General features: G+C 37.1%; 3 protein-coding genes across 8 annotated transcripts in view; 2 read left to right on the top strand and 1 right to left on the bottom strand.

Moving 5' to 3' along the window:
• The window catches only part of LOC111331471 (uncharacterized), a 14,351-nt gene extending 904 nt beyond the window's left edge, over nt 1-13,447 (bottom strand). Inside the window, exons 1-2 of one of the 5 annotated variants that reach the window (XR_015993984.1) lie at nt 13,307-13,447; nt 6,765-6,905 (exon numbers count right to left, since the gene is read on the bottom strand). Coding sequence is in view for 1 of the 5 variants with exons in the window: in XM_022936593.2 (XP_022792328.1) it covers nt 477-503 (27 nt within the window). In the remaining 4 variants the exon portion in view is untranslated. Of the gene's footprint in view, nt 1-476; nt 645-6,764; nt 6,906-10,930; nt 11,067-12,888; nt 13,026-13,306 lie in introns of those variants that run through there. The other 4 variants (XR_015993985.1, XR_015993983.1, XR_015993986.1 and 1 more) reach the window with 4 other exon arrangements.
• LOC111331470 (S-adenosylmethionine synthase) lies at nt 3,669-7,009 on the top strand. The gene is made up of 7 exons (XM_022936591.2): nt 3,669-3,825; nt 3,941-4,018; nt 4,848-4,970; nt 5,086-5,483; nt 5,894-6,076; nt 6,351-6,568; nt 6,767-7,009. The coding sequence occupies exons 1-7, from the start codon at nt 3,753-3,755 to the stop codon at nt 6,867-6,869; spliced, it is 1,176 nt and encodes a 391-aa protein (XP_022792326.2). The 5' UTR covers nt 3,669-3,752; the 3' UTR covers nt 6,870-7,009.
• Nucleotides 8,078-27,694, top strand: LOC111331498 (methionine--tRNA ligase, cytoplasmic). 2 transcript variants are annotated; one of them, XM_022936621.2, is made up of 28 exons: nt 8,078-8,303; nt 14,204-14,238; nt 14,726-14,784; nt 15,568-15,667; nt 15,859-15,993; nt 16,184-16,259; nt 16,503-16,612; nt 17,271-17,316; nt 17,882-17,931; nt 18,505-18,611; nt 18,733-18,849; nt 19,605-19,680; nt 19,923-20,050; nt 20,736-20,825; nt 21,150-21,201; nt 21,376-21,435; nt 22,183-22,257; nt 22,568-22,613; nt 22,765-22,921; nt 23,094-23,157; nt 23,587-23,704; nt 24,179-24,312; nt 24,594-24,673; nt 24,823-24,954; nt 25,270-25,374; nt 25,801-25,912; nt 26,245-26,316; nt 26,899-27,694. In XM_022936621.2, the coding sequence occupies exons 1-28, from the start codon at nt 8,093-8,095 to the stop codon at nt 27,037-27,039; spliced, it is 2,688 nt and encodes an 895-aa protein (XP_022792356.2). In that variant the 5' UTR covers nt 8,078-8,092; the 3' UTR covers nt 27,040-27,694. The 2 variants fall into 2 exon arrangements, with proteins under 2 accessions (XP_022792356.2, XP_088597117.1); XM_088740991.1 differs by lacking the exon at nt 8,078-8,303 and adding an exon at nt 9,396-9,586 and having other exon boundaries at nt 26,899-27,189.

The following is a 27,694-nucleotide window of genomic DNA, read 5'->3' as shown; positions in this document are numbered from 1 at the left end:
AAATTGGTGCATACATTGCATGTGTACATTAACCCAAGAATTCACTTATTGTTGTGATTTAAAACAAATTGTGTACATTTTTTCATGGTATACACTCCAAGACCATGAAATAATGCCATAAACAGGGCTGCCCTCCTAAGGTGCCTGGGTGTCTAACATTTGCCTTTGGGTAACCAGATTAAATTACTATTTTCATATAAGCTTTAATGCTGGTTACCCTAGCTGGATTTCATAGTTTGGAACCTTTGGACTCCTTGTGATTTTTCTTAGAGCACAGCCTTGATAGAGTGTCTTTTGGTTCCACCTGAGTTTTGATAATTTAATGACATCATTTTATGGTCTTTAAAAGTGTAGACCATAAAAAAATGGGGTCGATTTGTTATACAAGTAATTACATAATATATATGTTGTGGTTCAGTTTTATCCTTTATTTTAATTCTATTTTCCTTTGTTTCAAACTCGTTGTCATACATTACCATGTCCAAGGAGAAAGGAAAATACATTTAAATGATGCAGTTCTGTAAGAAGTTTGAGTCAATGTATGGACAGTTGGAAGTCACACCAAACATGCATTTACATTCACATCTTATCAACTGTGTATTAGACTATGGACCAGCGCACAACTTTTGGCTGTTTTCCTTTGAGAGGTTCAATGGTCCTCTTAGTGACTTCAAGACGAACCAAAGAGCCGTAGAAATTTCGCTAATGCGTAAGTTTCTTCGAGATAAAGACATCAGGGACCTTCCATTTCCAAGTGCATCATGTAAACACTTTCATCCTGTATTCAGCCATATGAAGAACACAAGCATGGAATTCCTCTTCAGCACATTAGTTCCACTGTAGATCTCTTATCTCTATCAGATGGTCCTGTTACCAAATCAAATATCTGGTTGGATGATGAATCATGTACTTGTATCTCTCCTCACAGAGTACATTACCTGGATGATGATGAACTTAACTTTCTAATAGAATCGTATTCAACATTTCTAGAAGGAGTGGAATTCAGAAATGGAACTGTCATTTTTGACCGTTATGCCAGCTTGGAATTCTGCAGTGAGCGGTATAGCTCCCTCGACTCATTGCAGCTTGGGTTGGAGTTGGTGGACAAATAGATACTGACACATCAGATCGATGCAAGGCCTGCAGTTGTCCGGTACTACACGACACAGAATATTTGCATCCATGGTCAGTGGAAAACCCTTGTCATGGCCTATGTCTCATGGTTTCAGAAGCACCCAGACAGACGCAAGCGCCAGAGTGGAACCGCAGAAATTTGGTGTAAGGACATTTTTGAACCACTAGGACCTGCATCGTACCTTCTTGTTCAAAGGATTCAATGTAATTTTGTTGGAACTGTGAGAACATGGAAGAGAGAAAATGTTCTCTTTGTATTACCACTTAAAAGAAAAAAATTATTTGTAATTAGAATTGAGTTTTTAGTGTGTTACTACTGACAACTACTGTATTTTACTGTGAAACTCAGAAAACCTTGAACTCCAGAAATGCAATGTTACTGTACATGTGTTGCAACATCATAAACAAGGAAACAAAACCACAAAGAGAACATTAATTATAGTTTTTGGTTTGAGTTTTGCTTACATGTCACTGAACTTTCTTGTGACTGGTCACAAAACAATCAACAATTTCAGAAATATTTCAGGTATTCACAGTTTTCTGAGTTTAGCTGTAAGAACCATGATTGCTGAAAATGTTTCTTAAAATATGCATGCGTGGTTTCGGAAAATACCCATACCTCCCCAAAGGATGGTTCTTCTGTTCAGACCTTCCCACCCCTCTTGAATTTTCAGTTTTGCTTCATACGTTCCCTTAAGAATTTTGGCATTCGAGACCCCCTCCCTCTCGTAATTTCCAATGACTATCCTTTTGGTGAATGATGGGTATTTTCTGGAACCACACGATTTGTTTGTTAATTGTAACATGATGAAAGACAACACTGCAGGAGTATACAAAAAACGCAAATCAAATTGCTTGATTACATCAATTTTTTGCAGTACAAGTATAGATCGTATATAATCATACTTAAATATTGTCAGCTACTACTGCTGGTGATACAATGCAGGTTTTTTCATTGCCAATTTGTCGTCGCTTTCTGATATTAATCAATTAACTGCCATCAGTTAGTATCGATTATCAGTTTCATTGATTGGTCATCACTAGATGCAGCACAATGTGGGAAGCAACGTACATATTTCTTGAGAAATAGGGCTTTTCTTTGGAAAAAAACATTTGCATTACAGTATTTTCTGGTATTTTAAAATTACTATTCAAATTAATGGCAATATCCTCCAAATATTTCATGAGACAATTCTGAGACAAGTATTTCATTATGTAATCATGGATTATTTTCTTGTTTTGCCAGCTACAAGCTGCTGGAATGTAATGAAATTAGGGTGACATTGGCAGGAATATTCACTTGAACCTTTTTTTTACTTACTTTCAGTATAAAGAGTAATGTACAGAATTATTCCACTGTTTATGACTTAAAAATTTTAAAGAATAAAGTTAATGGTTAACTGAAAGTTGATTCCTTGCTGTTATTTATTTGTTTATTTATTAACTTCTTCCTTCTTTTACTTTATTTCTCTGTTGAAAGTGAATAACAGTTTGGCTCTAAAACCTCAAATTCAGACTTTACCTGAAAAAAAAACACCCAATAATCAATGAGGAGAAAGATATATAGTGATTTGGACGCCACTGATTTCTGCTTCAAAGTTATTCAGTTTTACCCTATATTTGTCTGAGTGCAAATATGGTGTTGTGTGTCGTGTGTTTTGGACTCACTAGCCTCTCACACATGTAATAATCCTTTTCTGTTTTCCACGTGAAGACGAGGCTAGTGAGTCCAGAACAATGGCAATTCAAATTGGACGCCATACTTGCATTCGCTGTATATTTGTCTTCTAGCCAGATACAGTCAAATGCATAATTTCATCCAGTGAAACAAGAAATGATTTGTAGCGTAGTGCGTCACTGTAATAAGGCCGAAGAAATTAAAGTAATAGGCGCAGGATCGGTTTAGGCCGGAAACTAGACATAGTCCCATATATTTTCTTCAAAATGTCGTCGAAAATATTTAGAGGCAGTTATTTGTTTCATTTAAAATTTTTTACCCTGTATTGAAACTGCGGATTGTTGTTGACATCCTGTGATTCCAAGAATTTTAATTCTTTATGGTTATTGAAATAACCACATATGGCTGGAGTCCAAGTGCTGGCTCAAAGACCTTTCTCCGAAAATGTAGAACCATCACATCGAGTTAATATCTTAGAAAAACAGGAAGATCACCCTTTGTCTACTTTGAAAAAGCTAAAAAAAAATTAGCATTAGCTACTCAGTGTTACTTGCGCTTGTTAAATTACTTTACTTGCTACTCACTTCTACTATCTCACAGAGCCCCCAAATCTTTATTTGTAAATTTGAAAGATGTATTGCTTTTGATACCAATGATGATCCCAGCGCAATAACAATTTTGAAATTAGATACTTCGGTAATTTTTAGATAGTCAATACATCCTCAAAAAATTTGAAAGCTATTGCGAAATATTTCCTGGAATTTTGAATAATTAAAATGCTGAGACATCTCAACCAATCATAAAGCTTCATACAGTACACGCGTCAGCAGCACATGCCAATTAGCAAGCCTACAAATATATAAAACCACGGAAAACTAGCTTTTAGTCACACCTTCTACTACATACTAGGACCTACTTCGTAAAGATTATATTTGCAATCATGTCGAACCCAAAAACAAACGCAAAGAGTACTTTCCTCTTTACCTCTGAGTCGGTTGGCGAAGGGCATCCTGGTAAGTTGCACCTTTTCAACTCATCGTTTGAATTTCGATCGCAAAAATGCTAAGCTGAACGGTGACGGAAGTTGAAGTTTTCGACCTAAAACGAAAGTGTACTTTGTCTCCGTAGATAAACTCTGCGATCAGGTCTCAGATGCTATTCTCGATGCTCATCTCAAAGTTGATCCCAATGCTAAAGTCGCGTGTGGTAAGATTAAGAAATAGATTGTTTAATGACCAGCGTTTTTGGGAAAAGAAAATTTGAACATCCAAGCACGTTTTAAAAGTGCACCACCGAGTAGTGGCTAATTCAGTCCTGAGGTTGCGATGGAGCGATCCATCTTAGAACGTCGAATTAATGGTTCTTAAGATGTCATAGTTTGAATCTCTTTCCTTTGGTTCTACTTCCCAGCACCACACATTTACTCTTCGAAAACGCTACCGCAGCAATTTGTACTTTCACTGAATAGGTCTGGATATTTTAAATAGAGTTAATTCCAAGGATCTGGTGATGTGAGATGAAACAAAAAAACATCTCTAGTTTGGAAGTTATCTAAAACTCTTCGCATTTCAATATTTCTCAGCGAAAACCAATGTCAATGGACTTAACATTTATTTTCGATTTTGTAATAGCTGTCTATTTTGATAAATCTTTCTTGGTGTACGTTAGCTAAATGAGCAAGTGTGAACCTAGACAAGCGAGGATCTCGAAGCTTTATCTTTGTTGGATGGCGATATGATATCGAACAAGATGAAGGGCCAAGATGAATTCGGAAGCTGAAGGAAACAACTTTTTGCATAAAGAAATCTTTCGCACCCCTCTAATCACGTGCTGGAAAGATTATTTCCAGTCAAACCTGTTTAGCCGGAGGAAATATATGCCTTTGGGATTTCAATAGACGCAAAGACTCATCACATCACGTCTTCATGGTGTGATCTTTGATACTGAGTAACCTTAGATCTCTGCGTGGTCATTATTGATGATTGAAGTTCGTGTGATGGACAGGCAATGATTTTAAATGTTTTCTTTCGAACAGAAACTGCAACTAAAACAGGCATGGTTCTTGTTTGCGGTGAAATTACATCAACGGCCGTTGTGGATTATCAGAATGTGATCCGTGACACAATAAAAAAGATTGGATACGATTCCTCTGATAAAGGTAGAAATTTTTCTCAAAGCTATTCACTAACCTCTTTTTACTGTTGATCAAAGATCATAGACGAGCATCCCCTTATTAACTGACATCGAGTTTTAACACCAATTGACTTTTTCAGGATTCGACCACAAAACCTGCAGTGTCTTGATTGCCCTCCAACAGCAAAGCTCTGACATTGCGGGCGGTGTCCACAAAGATAGAAAAGAAGAAGATATCGGCGCCGGTGATCAGGGTCTCATGTTTGGCTATGCCACTGATGAGACGGAAGAACTCATGCCCCTAACAGTTGTTTTAGCCCACAATCTAAACAAGAAGCTTGCTGAAAAGAGACGAGATGGATCTATGCGCTGGCTGCGACCTGATTCCAAAACACAAGTTACCATCGAGTATGAAGGAAAATTGGGTGATGGTGAAATCAAACCTCTTCGAGTCCACACCATCGTGATTTCTGTTCAGCACAACCCTGACATCGAGTTACAAGAAATGAGGAGGCAGTTGAAGGAGAAAATTATCAACGTACTATGATTTTCCTACTTCTTAGTATACTTCTCTGAATTTATACAAAGCAATTTGCATTTAATTTCTAAGCTCCTTTCAAGCTAGATTTTAAATCAATTCATAGCTAACAAAGTGCGATGGACACGTACCTTTTCAAACTGAATGAAAGCCAGTTCAAAGAGAAACATTTAAGTTTGAATAAAAATTTCTTTCCATGTGTAGCAGAGCTCAGTGGAAAGAATACATTTCAACAGACTGAGAAAATTGTTATTTTTGAGATATCGAACACAGTTATCTTCAGCGCTAAATTTGAAGCCTGTCGATAAATATAACTTTATCAGGAACCAGTAGCATTTGGTTGTACAGATATAGTGTGGGTGAACCTTTCAAAGTGCATTTTACTCTTTTTACTAATACAATTCTTGCAGGAAGTCGTCCCTGCCAAATATCTTGATGATAAAACAGTCTACCATCTCCAACCGTCTGGTGCATTTGTGATCGGAGGCCCCCAAGGTGACGCAGGTTTGACAGGAAGGAAGATTATTGTCGACACTTATGGTGGATGGGGAGCACATGGAGGAGGTGCCTTCTCTGGGAAGGACTTCTCTAAGGTTGTTTTCTTTGATATCCTTTCCCTTTTGAACTGTTCAGTCACTACCTTCAAGAACTGTATTGTACTTTGAGTACTGTAGTTTGCATTTTATTGTACTTAGAACACTCTTGACGATATTCAATTACCTTTCTCATTCTGTGCAAAAATTCGTTCATAATCATCAAAACATATCAATGTAAAGGTTTGGACTTAGTTCACAGCTTGACTGAAAATCCAAAGCCATTTACCCGAATGAGAGCAGCACACTAATCAGTTTCTTTGTTATCTATTAGGTGGACCGATCTGGTTGTTATGCTGCTAGGTGGATTGCTAAGTCTCTCGTGGCAGCCAAGTTGTGCCGCCGTGTCTTGATCCAAATCTCGTATGCCATCGGTATTGCCAGACCTCTTTCAATTACTGTGTTCTCTTACGGAACAAGCATTAAGTCTGATGAGGAGCTTTTGGAAATTATCAAGAAAAACTTTGATCTTCGCCCGGGCGTGATAGTCAGGTGCGAAAGAAATAAAAAACTTTTATACTGTGATGGATAGATTTTTTTTAGCCATTTGACAAGTTGTTTTCATGTATGCTTGCTGCTATTTCCATGTTTTACCAGCTCTTGAAGGTTTGTATAAACTTTTGCTTTTGGACCATTGGCATTTATCTGTTTGAAATCTTATTCCTTTGGTCTGTCTTTGTTGTTCTACAGGGACCTTGACTTAAAGAAGCCCATATACCAGGAGGCGTGCGTGTACGGTCATTTCAAACCTGGTTTTACCTGGGAAGTACCCAAGAAGCTGATTTTTGACTGAACTTACAGACCAAGAAACGCTAGATGAGAGTGGTCACTATAAAGCAAATAAGAATGACTCAACTGAGTAATACAATAGCAACCCAATTTAATGACAGTGCAGGACAAGAAAGAGCCCCGGAGCATACGAGATTGAAGCCATGTAAACCATATAGTTACTATCGATGCTCCTTTCAAACATCATAAAGTACTTTTTTCACTTAATAATTTGCATAATAGGAAATGAAATAAACACTTTCTTGACGAGTTCAGAAAATAGTTATCTCATGGTTTATTGATGGGTGATTATGTCATCTTTTGAACAGTTTTCTTTTATGGGCGTGCAGTTCACATGTATTCCTTTCTCCATTTATTCATATCAATTTTGGTGAAGGGTGACGAAAACCGAGTAGGTATGGGAGGGCTATTTTTCAAAAAGTCGAAACCCATAGCTCATCACAACCAACTGCAAGTGACTCTTGAATGAATTTTAAAAAATTAAAACATTTAAGAAAAAGTTTGATGTATTTCAAGAACGAGGCTAAGAACTGCTCTCTTTGTTCCGTAGTACTATCGCAGAAGATACTCAAAGTACATAATACCCCACATCTTATACCGAGTTACTGTAATTCGAGTAAAGCAAAGTTTGTATTCCCCTGCATATCTTAAAAAAGTATCAAGGAGGTTGAGATAGAAAACAACTAATACTAGCATGTTTTCCAAAAGAGACGATACTAAGCACATCTTTAATATGAAGGCTATATCTGGGAAGAAACTGGACGGGGTTAGGACGAAATCAGCTCGCACACCCTAAATAATATGGAGAATTGTTGAGATCTATTCCCAGTTAACATTAAAACACAGTCAATGGCGCTCAGTGCCTATTTTCTAAAACTGAGTTCCAAGCATGGAGAAACAATTAAGTTCTGATATGAGGATCATTCAATATCATAAATCTAATTTTATGTGTTCTTTCATCGAACAATATTGGCGCAAACCATGAAGCCATTTTACATCATCCATTTAAGCTTAAAATGAGGAGGAACAGAAAATAGGCATGAAACTATTTTAGAAGTCACCATCAAGGTCTTGAAAGGTCCTTTTTGAGTTTGCCCTTTTCTTTTTTATGTACTCTGCAGTTTTTGAAATGCTGTCTATCATGCTTTGCGGTTCTAAAAGCTCGATCCAGTCTTCACCAACTCTTCAATCCGGTTTATTTAATTCACGAAAAACTGGTTTCACCAGATGTCTCCAGTTTTTGGTCGAGTCAGTTCTGTCGTTTTTCTTCGAACTGTGAAATTCACAGCACGTCTAAACTATCGCAAACTAGCGTCATCTCTAATCAGTGAAGTTATGAAACTCTACAGCAACCGAGGGAATCCATCCCTGCTTCGTATTTTGGCAGCAAAAAAACTGGCAGATGTCTCAATGACGATACAGTACATCACAAATGGAGGTACCAGCTATTTTCTTTCTGCTAGTCTAAAAATGAAACTGGGACCTTTGTGAATGCCTCACGTACAAATAATAACAACGATTTGACGATTCAGGTCTACTGGAATCTAAGACAAAAGCCAGTTAGATTTTGTATTTCGTTGTAGAAGATTTCTAAAGGAAATTATTTAGGTAGACCTGAATTTCTTCCTCAACTTGATCTTGGTTTTCCTGATGCATAACATCTCTCCCTTCCCATCCCCCCTCTTCCCGGGAAGGGATGATGCAAGAGTCTGACGCAGTAAAGTGCAGATGTTCAAGATTTCCGAGAAACCTCGTGATTAGTCGATTTAGTTCTTTGTTTGGGATTGGCTAAATATAGATTATTATGACTTAGCTTTAGAAGTGTGTGCTATACAAATACCAAGAATCAAGAATTTCACGATTTGACCATAATTTCCTAGAAATTTTTTGATTCTAAGCTCTCGACTCTTGGAAACCCAGCGTTCTGTCTGCTTAAGCTGAAACCACAAATTTACTTAAATGTACTGAGTATTGCAGAGCTACCAGGATGAAACAGTGAAACACTTATTGAAAAAGTCCCCAAAGAATGGGAAATAAAGAAACGAGTCGAATATAACGTGATGTTAGAAATTCTAACGACCTACAGTTCATATTTCGCTTTAAACACTTTTCCATTATACGTAGCAGGTACGGAAAACAGCGACAGAGTTTTCAAGATACTCCGTACACCTGAATCATCGTAAATAAAATGCTTGGAGCTCAGTTTTGTTAAATGCTTTTTCGACTTGATACTTTCAAGGTTTTCTTCGCAGAGTCCACGGTCACAATGATAGATATTAATTGCGAAAAAAAGGTTTTTGGCGATGGCGAATGGAGTCTGCAAGTTCCTAAAATCAAGGTTGAAATCATACACTTGATTAATATGAAAAACACACCTGAAAGGGTTTTAGGGAAATATTGAGCTGAAAAACAGGTTATTTGTTCCGAAGCAACATTGACTGGGTTGCGGTTGGGGAATCCAGTTCCAGTCTCTCTCGGCACTAAACTCCTGTTTTATTCCCAGACTAAAACTTGTTTCACCAAATGTCTCTTGGCCTCTGTGGGATAGGTTCTATCGCTTATCTCCGAGTTATTTGAAAGGTCTGCGCTCTGTCGCACACTCTCAAATCAGTAAAATCATGAAGCTCTACATTGACAGAGGGAATCCATTCCTGCTTCGCATTTTGGCTGCAAAAAATTTGAAAAGAGTTCCGCTGACTGTGCAGTATACCAGTTATGGAGGTAGAAGTATTTTTCATCCTTTTTAAATCACGAAAGTGAAATCAAAACGGTGGCGAATTTCCAAGAGCTTCCGTGAATCCTATGTACGGAAATGATGATGTGAATAACTCTGAGACGGCTAAAATGGATATCATTGACTTTCTTGTTCGGGAATGGCTTTTCTTCAGTAGTAAAGTTATTCTTTTTTTAATTTCTGGCCTTATAACTCAGTTCAGAAAAATTCCGATCGGAAATTTTTCCTGGAAACTTGCCTTTCAAAGTGTTCCCTTTCAGCTCAAGTTTCGTGGATGACGCCTTTTTCACTTTTGGAATTTTCATGGCACGCACTCTTAGTGTGAAAGTTATATTCCATTTTCTTTCATTGTGAAGCTCTATAAGCGTCGCTAAATTCCAGGAAAAGCCGATGAAATCCCTTTTATGTTAAAAACGATCTGAAATTTGTATGAGACAAGCTGTCACTGGCTTATCTTTCACAGCTTCTTAGAAATTCACTTGACTTCGGCTTTGAAAAGCATTTTGGCTCGAGCCGTAACAAAAAATTTACACTAGAGAATTTTCATTTTATTACTGAAAGTCAGCAATCGATACTTTATACTCATCGACAAACATTCATATAAACACATTTTTTCTGAGATTACACTCAGAAGAGCATTTTCGCTGAAAAGGTGATTACAGTATATCGGCGGTGAAATGATTTACCATGATGATGGAACACAAACTTTTCTAATACAGTTTTGGAACGCCAGTTCTTGGAAATGCAACATACATGCTGAAATTAAGCAACGACCGATGAGCGCAATGGAATTCCTAATTAATACCGGAAGTTTCTTGAAACGTACATCTGCGTTGTGTTGCAAATTTGGTTTATTTCAATTGAAAGTGAACATTACCATTCCACGTTATCTAGAAGAAACAATTTAAATTAAATACTAGAACATCATGGTATCGAACATAACGTCAACTTTCTATAATGTTTGACGTCTGGAGTCGTCGTTGGAGCTTTTCAACTCAGTCAGGAAACACTCATCATTAATTTTCAATCATTTTGTGAACCACAGCTGAAAATGGAAAATAACTGACACCGTTTAACTCGGCATTTTCAAGCAGAGCAACTTTTATTTCGAAATTATCGAGGCCAACACTGCAAACTTGCGCATTTCAAATCGATACATTGCATAGGAGTTACTCAGCAGGTAAATCCCAATCCGATAGTCAACTATTTCTCAAAATGCCTTAGGGTATTCGGCGGGAAAAAGTAGTGCGTTCCGTAAACAGGTCAAAATAGTGGTGGTGGTGCTTCTCTTGAGGAAATACACTTTCATTTTGATAAGTACGAATACTCACGCTTTATACATTCATCTTGGTGACTTCCTTGACCAATTGCAATCACTGTTGCTTGTACGAAAAAGTTGCATTCAAAGCTTCCTTTTTCAATGGCACTCGCTTTCTTGAGGGATAATCAGAGAGATATTTCGCAAACAGCTGGAGAATACTTTTATGTGAACTTTGGTTGACATCTCTAAGTAGGTAACGCTAGTCGTAACGTGCACATGTTATAAGTAACAAGCTTATTTGCGCATTCTTCCCACTGGTCATGTAGTCTACCTTGTTCCGTTTAAAACTATCAATTTCCTCTATATCTTGGATAGATTAAAGGAACTTGCTAAAATAAGCTTTTAAAGCTTCTGTATTACTGTATTGATCGAGGAAAAAATATCAGAAGATGGTCTTTAAAAGAATGGCGGATTTATAATCATAACTTGCCCAGTACCTAATGCAGGCTCGATGACATTTCTCTCACGAAAATACAGGAATGCTAAGCCTAAACTTCTGTAGTTAGTATAAACGTGATTTTTCTGTAGCTGCAATCAAAGCTTAGAGGTTGACTCAGCTTAAAAAAAAAATTAAATTGGCGGTGAGCCACTGAAATAATATGATCCTAGTATTTAAATAGATTGTCATGAGGCGATAGCTTCTGATGCAACGTTACAATCGGGATGGAGTGTTGTCTCCGCTTCAAGCAGATTAAAAATGATATCATCCGACGCAATTTTGAAAAGGAAAAACACTTCCCTAACCACACGCATAGATGATGCCCTTCGGAGGTATCAAATCATATAGTAAACATAAATTCTAAGAAAGTAGATGACGTAGCAGTCTTACTTGACCTTAGCTCAATTTGCATATAGCAGACACGTACATGGGGCCAAGTCGGCCAATACTTGAATTAATTGATAAACCGCTCGATATTGAATGTCTTTTCATAGTAAAGTTATTCTAAGTAAAGTTTTTTTTTTTTAATTTTGACCTAATAACTCGGTTCAGAAAATTTCCTATCGGAAAGTTTCCCCGAAAACTTGCCTTTCAAAGTGGTTCCTTTCCGCTGAAGTTTCGTGGAACACACCTTTTTCACTATTGGAATTTTCATGGCACGCACTTTTAGTGTAAAAGTTATATTCCATTTTCTTTCAGTGCGAAGCTCTATCGGTGTCGCGACTATAACTACATTGTTTTAGTTCAATTTGTACGCTTTACGTACCTATGATTGACATCATGTGATAATGACGTTACTCGAAACCGTGTCGTGGTTGTTTTTTAGTTTTGGTTTTTAATCGCCATTTTTTTTTAATGTAGTTTCGTTTGGAATCAAATACAGTTCTCACATATCAAAGACTGTTTGGTCAGTGTAGTGATCACTTTAGGTGACAATAAGCGTCGCCAGATTCCAGGAAAAACTGATGAAAATCCCTTACAGTTAAGAAAGATATGAAACTTTCACAAGACAAGCTGTCACTGGCTTATCTTTCACAGCTTCTTAGAAATTCACTTGACTTCGGCTTTGAAAAGCATTTTGGCTCGAGCCCTAACAAAAAATTTAAAAATAGAAAATTTTCATTTTCATTTTATTAATGAAGGTCAGCAATCGATAGCTTTCATTTTTTTCGAGGTACTTTTATACACATCGACAAACGTTCATGTAAACACATTTTTACTGAGATTACACTCAGAAGAGCATTTTAGCTGAATAGGGGATTACAGTGTATCGGCGGGGAAAGGATTTACAATGATGATGGAACACAAACCTTTTCTAAAACAGTTTTGGAACGCCAGTTCTTGGAAATGCAACATACATGCTGAAATTTATGAGGAAATTAAACAACCACCAATAAGCGTAATGCGATTCCGAATTGATACCAGAAGTTTCTTGAAACGTACATCTGCATTGTAAATTATTTTCAAATTTGGTTTATTTCACTTGAAAGTGAGCATTACCATTCCACGTTATCTTGAAGAAACAATTTGAATTAAATACTGAAACATCAGGATATCGAATATAACGTCAACTTTCTATATAAAGTTTTACGTCTGGAGCTGTCTTTGGAGCTTTTCAACTCAGGAAACACTCGTCGTTAATTTTCAATCATTTTGTTAACCACAGCTGAAAATGGAAAATAATTGACACCGTTTAACTCGGCATTTTCAAGCAGAGCAACTTTTATTTCGAAAATATTGAGGCCAACACTCTGCAAAATCGCGCATTTCAAATCGATACATTGCATAGGAGTTACTCAGCAGGTAAATCCCAATCTATAGTCAACTATTTCTCAGAATTCCTTAGGGTATTCGGCGAGAAAAAGTAGTGCGTTTCGTAAACAGGTCAAAATAGTGGTGCTTCTCTTGGGAAATACACTTTCATTTTTGATGAGTACGAATACTTACGTTTCATACATTCATCTTGGCGACTTTCCTTGACCAATTGCAATCACTGTTGCTTGTACGAAAAAGTTGCATTCAAAGCTTCCTTTTTCGATGGCATTCGCTTTCTTGAGGGATCTTTAGAGAGATATTTCGCAAACAGCTGGAGAATACTTTTATGTGAACTTTGGTTGACATGTCTAAGTAGGTAACGCTAGTCGTGAAGTGCGCTTGCGCATGTTATTAGTAACAAGCTTCTTTGCGCATGTTTCCGACCTGTATCCTATTATTTAAATAGCTTGCATTGAGGCGACAACTTCTGATGCCACTTTACAATCGTGATGGAGTGTTGTCTCCGCTTCATAAAAATCAAAAATTATATCATTCGACACAATTTGAAAAGGGAAGAACACTTCCTTAACCAAACGCACAGAGGATGCCAGTGGGATGTATCAAATCAAAGTGTAAAACAAAAGTTCTAAGAAAGTAGATGATGTAGCAGTCTTGCTTGACCTCAGCTTAATTTGCATATTGGAGACACGTACACGGGGCCAAGTCGGCCAGTACTTGATTTAATTGATAAGCCGCTCGATATTGAACGTAAAACCAAAACATCTTCAGCGAATTTGTATTTAAGTTTAAACATTTTTAAAGTTTTTACGCAGTTTTTGTGCAATCTGAACGTTGCGCCGGTGACGAAAATAATCATATCTTGTATCTATATATATATATATATATATATATATATATATATATATATATATATATATAAGTAATGGCCAGACAAGAATGACGTGAGATATGATTGAAAATATTATTTTAACTTTCCCCCTTTAACTTCCTTTATCCCCCATTGTTTTTAGATGAAATTTCCTTTGAACAATTTGAACAAATTATTGACATAATGTTTTTCTATATAAGATAGGGCAAAATTCACTCCCCAAGGAAGTAGCAAGGTTTGTATAATTATTTTATAGTATACATATGTAGATAATCAGGGTAGTTTGTATAATTTCATTACTTAATTAAGTTATTCGAGTTATTAGTTACCAAGCTGTAAAATAAAAGCTGCATTGAATGCAAACCGCTCACAGTAAAAGACTCTTCCCATCCCCAACAATTTTGGTGATTTTCAGCAATGATATACTCGATAACTGCATTCTGCATCGGGTCTACCATACATTAAGCTGACCAAATAAATTGTGGGGCTTGGGTAAATGTTTGGATTACATTAAAATAGTTACCAGTTCTTTGACTTTGAAACCGTTTATCTCAAGAAATAATTGCAATCAGAGGATTGACTTTATGCACAACCAGACAGAAGCTTCGGTAAATCATCTAGTATTTAATTCCCGACTCAGCCGCACTATGTACAACCATTGGATCCAATAAAAAGGAATCAACAGTGCCTTTGAAATTAATATATATTTTTGTCTTTACTAGCTGCCAGTGCTTGAGACTGACGGTGGAAAGTTATTGCACAGCCCAAACATCATTTGCAGGTATATATGTACCATCGTATGTTTAAAGACAACCATTTTGTTCATTTTTATTATCTTCCCTTAGTTATAATATTCGGTTTTAGGAGGGGTAAGAAGAAGTGATCAAAAAGTTCTTAGGATGATCACACGTTTCCGGTTCATCAAGAATGTTAGGCTGATACATTCAAAACGTAAGACCTGGAAGCTAACATACTATGATTTTGGGTCTCAATTGGTATTTCCTTCGAGGGAATTTTCCCTTGGTTTACCCAATTCCAAAGAAGTTATACAACAATTGGCTGGCATTTAAAAATCGGGCAAGTTATGTTTATTCTCACACATTTTAGTCAGCCATCTCTGTTTAATGAAGGAAACTCAACCACATTTCCAGTTTACGTAAATGTTGCAGTAAATCGAAAGAATTTCCGCATAAAGGGTCTGGCTGAATGCTTATTCTGAAGGAGGCCGGTTATTTCGTGGTTTTAATCTAATCTGGAATCTAAAGGCCATCCCTTAAAAGATTAAACTAAGTTTTATGATACCATGTCATGAAGTTGATTTCCACATGTGGATCAAGTTCAATAATAGCAACAGTAAGGGTAGTACCTGTTGTTAATTCAAATGAATGCAAATTAAATAATAATAATAATAATAAATAATAAATAATAATAAATAATAAATAATAATAATAATAAATAATAATAGCAACAGTAAGGGTAGTACCTGTTGTTAATTCAAATGAATGCAAATTAAATGTACATCACTGTTACACTCTAATGCTGATCATTAATGTTGTTCGTATAGGTACCTCCTTGACCTCGGTGGAAGCTCAGATGTAGCTCCTGAACCTTATGAGAAAGCAATTGTTGATCAGTGGGTGGAGTGGGAGAGCACATCTCTGCAGGTAAGTTGTTGCATAGAGTGTACATAAGTGAGAGAAAACGTGGTCAAGTGTATTATGTACCGTTCTGCGAATCCAGTGACTAAGCTCCCGGCCTTGAGCATAAGATCCCACCCAGTAAAAAGGAATTATGTTCACAATCACCTTGACATCTGTGAGGTTTTTGCTGACCTATTTACCAATTTATCTGGCAGCCTGTAATCTTCAATCATCTTGTAAGGTCAATTGGCCAGGGGAGATCTAGAGAGCACAGTGGCCTTGTTGACGATGTGGTAAATCTCCTGAGACATGCAGATGAAGGTCTTACTTCCAAGAAGTACTTTTCTGGGGTATGATTTTAAAAAAAAAATTTCTTTACATTTTTGTTAACTTTTTCTATTAGCTAATTGTATCAAACCCCTTGACACTATTTCCTTCTTTTGGATTTTAACTTTTGAATCACAACTGTGTGGAATTAGACACCTTTGATTTAAATTTGAGCGCCTCTATTAGCCATTCGCCATTTCCTTGACTTTCTAGGATCACCTGGGGCTAGCCGACGTCATCCTTTGGGGTTCCTTGCACCCTTTGTTCATGGAGGACCCGAAATTATCAGGTATTGGCAAACATGTGCTTTCTTTGTCTTCAGAGCTTGCTCCACCTATAAAGTCTGCATTGGCTCAACCATGAAATGTATTTAGTTTACTTAGACTTGTCACGAAGGGCTAAATATCACAGAGTATCTACTATGAATGCAGCAGAAGCCCAGAAATATTTTTCTCAGTCTATGATTTTGTCTGACAGAAGAGTACAAAATTAAAACAGGATGCTTTGAAAATTTTGTCTCTTTATCAAACAGATCCATGCATCTCAAACTTAATAAGGTGGCACGACCTGCTTATGTCTCAGGAACTTTTCATCAAAACTGAATCTGAGGTCGCAGGAGGAAAAGGATTTTCTGCCTTTAAGGTATAACTTGCAACTTACAACTTTATTTACTATTTGACAAAAGAAAAATACAAAAATGGTCGCTTCCCGCAAATAGTATTGGCTAGTCGAGGCGGGAAGCGACAGGAGAGAATAGGTTTACATTACAGCCTGTCAAATTTGGACAAGGTATGAAGAAAAATAATTGAAAAGTAGCCCTTGAAGTATTAACATAACAAGTGGAAAAGTAATAGAGGTATATTACATCGCTTGTAGAATACATGAGATGACATTACAGAGTAAGAATGAAGAAAAAAAAAGGAATAAAATAGTAATAATAAATAAATAAATAAACGCCATCATTGCAACTTTAACCGCAGAATAACCGTCAAACGACTAAATCTAAGCCATAAATCTTAATAAATCATACCGCCAGTGTTATTAATCTTATATATTATAGAGAACTGAGATTTATTTCTTGCTGCGAGGCTGCTCGGAAACGTATTGAGTGTACTAATTTGAAACACTTATACATAGCATAGATTTAGATCAATTTTTCATTACAACTAATTGATGGCGATATGCAGAATACAGATCCTTGTGAGAGGGTAAGGTGCCTTTCAAAAGTATATACTCCCGTCCTGATATACGTTTTAAACTCTTAAATACTGATTTGGGTTTTTTGTTGTTGTTGTTGTAGGATGCTTTGTTGGCAATGCTTGACGCTCATGAGGAGACGACAAAAGGTAAAAAATAGACAAGAAATATTTACTGCCCGAGAGAAGACTAGAAATAATTGAATTGATAGCATTAAAACTAACGGCAATGCCAGATCAGAGGGCACGCTTTTGTTTAGCACAGACAGTAATAAATCCGTATGGATTTCAGGCGCAAATATATGTTGGATCATTCCATGTTATTTGAATAGCCCATTTCCGAATTACCCTTGGCCTCATTTTCAAAACTAGTCGTGGTGCTCATCCTTTCATATGATAATAAGTTTACATTCACATGCAAATTAAACTCATTTTCACAAGAATGATTGAGCACCAGGCCTCGTTTTGAAAAACAGGCCAGGGGTAATTCGGGTGCATGTAGAGAATATATCATCACATTTGCGACGGTAACCTAGAACAATTCTGCAGATCAGTAAAATAAATTATTTTACATTCTGATAGTATTTACCAATGTAAAACTGAACTTGATTTGCATATAAATTGTTGTAAGCAATGATAGAAGTAATAATAACGATGATTATGATTATGATAACAATAAAGATGATGACGATGATGAAATATTCCGCTTTTACAGGTTCTCCATCATCTCAACAAGAGCAAGAACGCGATTCTGCCACAGAGGAGGTGAGAAAGAATACTAGTGTCAAACATTGGTCAATCTATTCAACTTTCATATTTTGCTAAAAATATTATATAGGCAATTTTCTGCTTCTGAAACCAAAAGGAGTATTGAATTTCTGTAATAAAAATACACTCACCAGGTTTCCTTGTCTCTCCTCAAAATTAACGAGCATTTGCCAATTTGAATGACATGTATCCAAGAAATATATAAATGATAGAGAATAAATAACTCCGTGGGTTACAAGGAATAAATGCTGAACATATTTTTCTACTTAATGAATTTAAAAGAAGAAAAATTTTCGTCAAACTTACGGTAGGTCTGATTCAATGAAAACCGTCCATTAGTAAGCATTCCAATGAGTTCAGTTTAAGTTGCGGTGATCATGGTCAGCCAGTCTCACCGAGAGCTAAATGACTCGTCATATGAAAACAGGTATTACATGAAGTTAGCTAACCCACTTGGGAACTAGAGCAAGAGAGTTTTATTAGCTTACGGGCAATTCATCTAGTCAGATGGTACCTCTCAACGTAAGGATTATGCTAAGGGAATTTCACAGAATACTTTCTTTGTTTCAGAGAATTCTTGCGAAAGTTCTTTCAAGGGAAGAAATTGATTTGGCCTTTGAGCATTGGAATAGTGGAAGCAAAAACCGCCCGAAAACTCGCCGGCTTGTGGATCCTATGTAGGTTTAAGTTGGACTAACAACAGAAGTAAAATAAATCTTTGAGGCTTGAAAAACGAGCTGAAATAGTTTCAATGACGATACATGACTAATTTTCGTGTACTGCTTCTGCCTTCCGCAGTCTCCCAATCGAAGGAGAGAGGAACATTCTCATCACCAGTGCCTTGCCCTACGTAAATAATGTGCCTCATTTGGGAAATATCATTGGCTGTGTCCTTAGTGCTGACGTATTTGCCAGGTACCTAAACCTTTACCAAAGGAAAAACTACGCACGAGTTTTGAAAATCGCTTTCATTTGTATTTCCTCTTATATCGGATATTTTTTTCAATACTATTACCGTATAAAAATTGCGTTAGCACGTAAGTCCTTCCTTTCTTGCGTCTTCCACACATGTACATCTTTGCCATGAGGACAGTAACTGTATGGAGAAACTGTAATATAAGACCCAATTGCCAGAAGCGGAAAAGCCCTCCAAGAATCCTATTAAACCTGCTTATTTGGTTTGTATTTGTTTTTGCTTGCTGCCTAGTGCTTCCTTACAACCCTAAGGGAACTCGGCAATAATCATACCGGCCCGAAGACATACCAGTTCAAAGCTCAATCCAAATAATAGTTTATTTTAAAATTAATTTCAAAGCTCGCATTTTATCATGGATTTAAATACTGTAACAAAAAACAAACTTTTGGTATGAGTAATGAAAAGGACATTCGAGAAACCGGTCCTTACCCACTAATCGTAGAGACAAAGCCTTTCCACAGGTTCTCCTCCCTCCATCCCATGAATGTGTCCAGTTGCTATGTTCCAATTTTTCCAAGGGCTGACAAATTATGAGAAGTTACATTTGACCTTTTTCGGGGTACATGTATAATTTCCAGTTTGATAGTTCTTATTTTCAGCATGTGATCTGATTATTTTAATAAGATTTTCCTTGTCATCTAGGAATCGAAATAGCAGTTACTTTACACTAGTTCTTTTGTGCATCGCTCTATAGATTTTGCCGCCTTCGTCAGTACAACACGCTTTACATCTGTGGGACGGATGAATACGGCACAGCCACAGAAACCAAGGTAAAAATACTGAACGTCATTTCTGAAAGTCAGCCGTACAAAGATCAAAACATAGTCACAACAGTTGTGCGTGGATATGCAAATACGGAAAAATCATATAACGAAGTAAAAGGTGTTAATGGTTTTGTGGTCATTTAGGCTGGCCTTTTTAATTTGTAAAACTATGCAAGAACTCCATCCACGAATTAACGGTACTCTTGATTTTGTAAAGATAACATTGATGTTGTTGCTCCTTACGCTAGGCGTTAGAAGAAGGTCTTACACCCCAGCAGATCTGTGACAAGTACTTCAAGATTCACAAAGAAGTCTACGAATGGTTTCAGATCAAGTTTGATTTCTTTGGGAGAACAACCACTCAGCAACAGACTGAGTGAGTTTAATTTATGATGTGACATTGTTTTTATTTGTTCTTGCTCTAGTCTCTTGCATCCTGAGGGCTATCTTTAGAGGTTTTGGATGTGGTTTTTCCTTTTTCGCTCTTGAGACAGTATTAGGGTTTTTTTTTTTTAACAGACAGGTCATCTTCACTTTTCAATTTCAAACTTCAATTTTTTAAGAAACGAAACCGAATACACTCTTGAGCTCCTCGCTAACTAATCCTTGTCGATCTAATGGAAATATTTCTCTTTTTCGAAAAACGATAATTACTGGCTGAGAATTTGAGTGTGGATGTTTACCGAAGCAGCATAGTAGTGCACATTGACTCAAAAGTTTTATTGAAAGTATCGGAGAAAATCAACGACACTCTTGTGCAGCCGCATGGGTCACATCGCCATACCGCAATATTCACTGTCTGAACTCAGGTTTAAAGATGAAACAATTTTTAGTGTAATAGAAAAATCCGAGCCCCAGATGGGGCTAGGTAAAATTGGTGAATTAATCATGGTTGATCGAATCAACTAAGAAACCCCAAATGCATTTAATTGAATATATAGTGGACGATATTGTCACAAAGGCTCCCCGAACTTGAACTACATTGGAAAAGTGATGACAACGTGCTACTTGTCAACCTTTTTATCAAATATTTGAAAAAAGTTGGTCTTCATTACCCCTAGAATCGCCCAAGACATTTTCTGGCGACTTCACAAACAAGATCACTTAGTTGAGGACACCCTGGAACAGCTTCAGTGCGTGGAGTGCAAAAGGTTTGACTTTTACTAATCCCTATGTATATGACTAAATTCAACTATTTGGAAACGTTTTAAGTCCAGTGTCGTATACGTGGCTTTACCTTTACAAACACGGGAAACTAATTTAAACCCAACTGGAATTGAGTATAGTCAGAAGAGACAATGTAGGCCATGATGATAAGTAAGTCACCGTCGCTGTGGTATCAGTTTTAATTCATTCACTCTCTGTCAGTGAAACAAGTCGTCGAGAGCTGCAGAGAAACGAGTCACTTTTTAATGGCATGATGACGCACGCTTATAACTTTATTTCCCCACCATTGTGGTCCGTTCTTCTCACAGGTTTCTTGCTGACCGTTTTGTTGAGGGTACATGTCCCTTCTGCAACTATGAGGTAAGCCATCCCATTTCCATGTTATCTAAGTCCACAAGAACTGCAGAGGTATAAATCTTCTTTTTAGTCCCTTATTCCAACAACTGGATGCCGCTGAGTTTGTTTTGTTTCGTACTCCTAGCTATCCCTGATAAAGTAAATCACTTTTTCTACTTATCGTGTTTGCATTTGCAGGGTGCCAGAGGAGATCAGTGCGATTCCTGTGGAAAGCTTATTAACGCTATTGAGCTTAAGGTAAAGCTGGTTTTCTTTTACTTTGAACGTACCGAAGGAAAGAGGCTAGAAAAAGTTTTATACGTCATTTTTGAGCAATCAGTTGATTTATCTAACGAGTTATTACAAAAACAACATACAAAGCGTGTGAATCTTATATCTGCGAGCAAGCGACCTTTGTGTCATGAAAACATTACTAGGGGTAAAAATACTCCGCTTTTATCCTTGTAACTGTCGTTAAGTTAAATATCAAGTTTTAGTGAGACATTATTGTGACCTCGTGCGTTGTGGCCTCGTGCGCTGTCGCTAAAAGGAGAGTTTATGCGAGTTTGTGCGATAGAGTTATCTGCGATAAAGTTATCTGCGATCATTTGCGACTTCTGGTTAATAAGGCGTACAGAGAGGACAATCGGTAAGCGTATTTTTCTCTCCCGTTGTTGTTTTCGTTTATCATTTGATCGATTATTGTTAGGGTTTATGTGCTCGATCTTTGTATTTTTATGTAATAATTATTGTTTTAGTTTAGCTCCTTGCAATGTCGCTTAGACTAGGTTTTCTTGTTTGTGTTTTAGTTTGACGTGTTTGATATCAGATTAAATCGTATTGGAATCAAAGTTATACGGGTCTGGTGTCAGATTTAGTACCTCGATGTCCTCTATGCGATAAACGCCTACAATTATAATCCTACGTAACAAGGAGTGTCTAACTGATTCACATTAATCATTGTGTTGCCTCCTCAAACACCCCTGAGGTAAATTTGCTTTTCAGAAACCTCGATGCAAGGTTTGTGGAGGAACATCAAAAGTGAGAAGCAGCAAGCACTTGTTTTTGAATTTGCCCAAGGTACTGGTTCAACAAGAGTGTGCGATTTTTGTAAAATGTGCCAAACTCCAACGAAGCAAAAGAGGCAAAAACTTCATTACATTCCATTTTATGCGAGGAAAATTAAAAGTCTTCAGAGATCCTAGCTCACGTGTCTTTGGTTTCATTCAAAAAGCCTACGGAAAATTACGAAGTGCGTCCACATATCCGCTTGTCTGCAGTCTGCCAACTCGATGTTGAGCGAGGTTACGGTAAAGACTGTCCATGATTAACAAATACTTTCCATATATAATGTCACTGGCACTAAATTGCATACTTCTATGCCTTTCAGCTGGAATTGTCCTTGCAGACTTGGATCGACAAATCTTCCTCTGAAGGTAATCTGAAGAGTTCTACCTGATCTGTCTTAGAAGCGATCAATTAAAATGGCATTCTTCTTTGATTTTCCCAAAACCATTCACAACTGCATTCTCCTTCTAATCAATTCAAATTAAACGCGATCTTTTTTAAAATTATTCTTTTTGTAAGGCACATGGACCTTAAATGCTCGCCAAATTACTCAGAGTTGGATCAAGGAGGGCCTCAAGCCACGATGCATTACACGTGATTTGAAATGGGGCACCCCTGTTCCTTTGGAAGGATACACGGATAAGGTCTTCTACGTGTGGTTTGATGCACCAATAGGGTGAGTTAATATTCTTTTCATTTTTAAGCGTTTAATGGTGAAAATTTTTATGTTGATACGATTAATTTCCTATAATTAACTTCTGCTTATGATTCTTTTCTCTTCTCTTAAGAGTGTAGCTATGACCCTTAATGGCAATTGAAAAACTCTGCATTTTTCTTAATTGTTTCAGGTACCTCTCCATCACAGCAAACTACACGAACGAGTGGGAGAAATGGTGGAAAAACCCTCAACAAGTGAGCCATAGGAAAATATCAACTTATTTAACTAAGCTGTATCTTATTACTGTATATCATTATGATTGCTACTTTAGCTACATTGCTGCCAAATAAATGCTTCAAATTAAACAATGATAATCTACAGTTGATGTGCATAAGTCCAACCATACAACTGAATCTTATCCGAAATATTTGGCTATAAAAATCCTCAAACATTTTTTTGTCTCTCTTGGGCTTTTATAAACGCTATCGTGGCAGAGTTAACCAAATTCCATGAATCTAAGCTCTCAATTATCTTGAACTGTTTCCATTCGTTTCTAAGGTTTGATGATAGCCTCAAAACTACATTAAAGGTATTCAGTTGTAACTGAGGTCTTCGAAAATTTTCAGTGACCTTAGGTCAGGTTCCGATCCCACTAATTTTGATGCAAAATTAAATTCTTTCAGGTCTCTCTTCATCAGTTCATGGCAAAGGATAATGTCCCTTTTCATACTGTTGTGTTCCCGTGCACTCTGATTGGTGCAGACGATAACTACAGTCTTTTGAATTCTATCAGCGCGACAGGTAATGAAACTTTCCGCGTCCGCTTTTAATGTCGTTCTACTTGAATTGTAAACCTTTTTGTTCTCACCGTCGACTTAAAGTAATCTGTCCTTCTGCATACTTAAACTAGACCAGTTTTTTTTTTTTCGAAAACGGCTGGCACTAACATATATAACTTGGTTAATTTCAAACTTCGTTTCGATTATTTTTTAGTGAGGCATCCATCCTCTTTTGCTACAATGTACCAATTTTACGTTATAGAACAAATGGAAATCACCACATTGTACGCTATCGAGTTATGGATGCACTTGGGAGGTGTCCTAACCACTCAAGAAGCTAGAGCGCTCTCGGCTATCTCCGCGTACGACTCCTACGCTTCCATAAATTTTATAATTATCTTAAAATATGGCATCATGCCCGAAAATTGACGATATATGGGCTGCTGGGTTGAAATTAAAGAAATTATCTTAGTACTTTATCTCCCTTTTGTTCCAGAATACCTCAACTACGAAGATGACAAGTTCTCCAAGAGTCGTGGGGTGGGAGTGTTTGGTGATCATGCAGCCGACACAGGCATAGCTGCAGATGTGTGGAGATTCTACCTGCTTTTCGTCAGGCCCGAGAGTCAGGTGAGGCACTTCTTTCTTTAGAGCCATAAGTAATTTACCCATCCATTATTTTAAGCTTACTCGTTTCTACCGTACCATAACCTAACATTTTGACCGTGAACGAGCCGTTGGAATGTTCGTGAAGCGATGGAAAATTATCAACATTGCGGTGACAACTGTCTTAAACCTACACATTTGAGAGGTGCATTAAGGTCTGTTTGATTTGCCACTGTTCCTGTTACGTTTCTCTGTTGAAGTTTCTGTTATTATTTTCATTTACACGTTTTGTTTTTTCTAAACAGGATAGTGCTTTCAGTTGGTCGGATTTTGTCTCACGTAACAACACTGAGTTGCTCAACAACTTTGGCAATTTCATTAACCGGTATGTCCTCACTGCTGTAGTTTGCTGTTGGGTAACTTGTTTCATTGTCTTTTGAATTTTAGGGTCGTCCGTAGCGATTTGGAGATTTCTGTAGCACCCAAAGACATGTTAGCGATTATGATAGATTAATTCTTTTTTTTTTTTGCTAGCGCCTTGATGTTTGTGCAGAACAACTTTGATAGTTGTATACCAGCCATGGCATTGACAGACGAGGACAAGAAGTTCATCGCACTTATCAATAAAGAGTTAAAGACGTACATCGATAATCTTGAGAAAATGAGGTAATCTATGTAGCTTTGGAAAAATCTAATGAACTCAAGATAACTTGTTCAACAAATGATTCGTTGTTTGAATGCGTACCTCTTTAGGCAATATAAATTGGATAATAAACTCAGCACATAGTTATTGCCACATTTGAGTTACTCATTTCCTTAGCTTATCAACCCGGCTACAACTTATTTTTCTTTCGAAGTCTGTTACACCAAGCAATTGCTTAGTTGTTTAAACATACCTCAAATGTTGCTTCTAACCTGTGCAACGTCTCTCCGCAAGAAAAAACAATCTTTATGTCCAACAATGTCATGATTACATTTTAGGCTCCGAGAAGGGTTAAAAGACGTACTGAACATATCCAAGCTGGGTAATCAGTACATACAGTCCAACCAGCCGTGGGTTCTCTTCAAGGGCAGCGAATCAGAAAGGTGCCAATGGTCAATAAAATATTTTTTGGTCTTGAACCAGATTTATGGCCTGGTTTTATCTTGGATCAGCCATAGATCTAAGCTTACGTTTTTCATGGTATCCTTTTAAGCTAAAAAATTACTTGATACCTATGTCTTAAGAAGAATATGCGCTTAGGTTTACGTTTCTCATTTAGTTTACTAGAAACAGGAAACCTTATAAATTATGGATAAAGTTTTGGCTAACTCTGTGTAGTTCTCTAAACAACCGGGTTCAGATCGGGTTTAATACGTTTTTTCGTGCCCATGAATAAAAACATAACTTGTCATAATGATTCAACAAGTGGAAGAGGGAGAAGCAAAACCCCACTGGAAGCAATCCCCTAGTGTTTGCGCTTTTATTTCACTGCAAATAACGTAAGCCATTCATATTTTTTTATCATCAAGATCACGTGCAGGCACAGTCATAGGCATCACAGCAAACCTCTCTTGGCTGCTTTCTGTTCTCGTTCATCCATACATGCCAGGAGTCAGTGAAGAAATTCAACGCCAGTTGCAGGTAGGTACGTTTTGCGTGCAAAACTATTACCCCAATTGGGTAATCTTCAGAGAACCAAATGAATTAGAATTTCTTATAAACAGAGTGTAATATGTTGGTTACCCCTCCGCTTAAAGTTAAACTATCCGGCCTAATCTGTTAAATTCTTTAAATGTCTATGAATTATCAAATCCGACCGGGAACATAGAAATCAAAGGCTGAAGTTACAGCTCCCAATCCCCTCTCACAACTCTCACTGCGTCCAAGGGCAAGTGCGGGAGGTTAAAGAGTTTTGTAAGAACTGTTTTCCTTTATCAATCTACTTTAAACACAAGTCGTCCTTTGTTTGGTAGGTCTCCGACGAAGGCAATGTGGTGTTGGACAACTTTATTCCTTATCTGGAAACTGGTCACAAAATTGGAACGGTAAGAGCAAACAAATAAGAGAAGACAGAAGATGTGCGGAAGGAAACACCAGCTTTCAAGTCTGTATCTGTCGTCACCTTTTACGAGAAGGGCCTGATGACAACAAAACAATAGGACATTTTTGATAGTAGATGAAAACAAGTGTTCATTTTCTTAAATAAAAACTTATTAAACAAAAAGAAGTAAAGACGAGACTGAATTTGCAGAAGAACCTAGAAACTGTAAGCTGGCAGCCGTCTCCATATCATCTTTTTTGCTTCTCTTCATTATTATTATTACTGTTACCATCGTCATCATCATCATCATCACACGTATCATCGTCATATTCATTATCATCATAGTGATGTCATTTTCACAAATAACTAAGTAGGCAACCCATCAATACCTTTAACATTTTCGCGTAATTCTAGACCAATAAAAGGTAAATCCTTTTAATCCAGAGAAAGACTGGTAATTTTGTGTTCTATTAATTTTCAATCAGTTCGTGGGTCATGGACCATCATTACGAAACTGAAACCTAGAATATCTTCGCCATTATACGTTTAAAAAGCAAAACTTCTCAATTTTTGTCTATTTCCCTAGCCCAAACCGCTCTTCCATAAGATCGATGCCTCCGTTGCGGATCAGTTCCGCGCAAAATATGGTGGAGACAAACAAAAGCAACCAGCTGCAGACAAAAAGCCAAAAGACGCTATCAAGGGAGAAGAGGAAGGGAAAAAGTAGACACCGGCTGCTGGCCGAGTGGCTTGTTCTTGCCTTGGATGCACACCTCTCCCAAGCTTTCCCAGTTTCTGGTTTGAGTTAACTAAGAAGTCTTCTAACTATTTTACGTTGCACAATAAATAAATTTACGGAAAACACAGAATTTAACTAGACCTGAACTTAGCAGCAACTAGAGTAATGTATTGTTTAGTATAAGCATTTTCGAGCAACAAAGAAAATAGATGGCCCTTCTCTGTCTTTCATTTCTTGGATTTTTTTTCCTACTTCAAATATAATTTCCATTTTACTTTTAGTCTTTTAAATGTTATTGAGAAATTGTTCAGCTTCTCAACTGAAACAGAAGAGTTAAAAAAGTTGCCTAATGACTAAATGCATTCAATTATATGTCAATGGTATCACTTACCTAATATTGTTCAGTATTTCAAATTAAGTGCTCGATAAGCGTACAGGCCTTCAATCAATCTCTTGTCAAAGATAGATTATAAGGCCTCTAAAGTCCAATCGGTAGCATTTGACTAATTTTGTCAACCTGCTCTCTTATTTGTAATACATTGGGATATCAGTTTATTTGCTGAATTAGAAACTAGGTGACTCAAGTGCATGTAAATGGAATAATTAACTTAAGAGCTAATTAAAACAAAAATTAAAAATGTCA

This window comes from Stylophora pistillata, chromosome 12, assembly GCF_964205215.1.
Source record: "Stylophora pistillata chromosome 12, jaStyPist1.2, whole genome shotgun sequence".
NCBI classification, from domain to species: domain Eukaryota; kingdom Metazoa; phylum Cnidaria; class Anthozoa; order Scleractinia; family Pocilloporidae; genus Stylophora; species Stylophora pistillata.
Note: the sequence above shows the minus strand (reverse complement) of the source record. Positions and strands in the feature narration are given on the sequence as shown.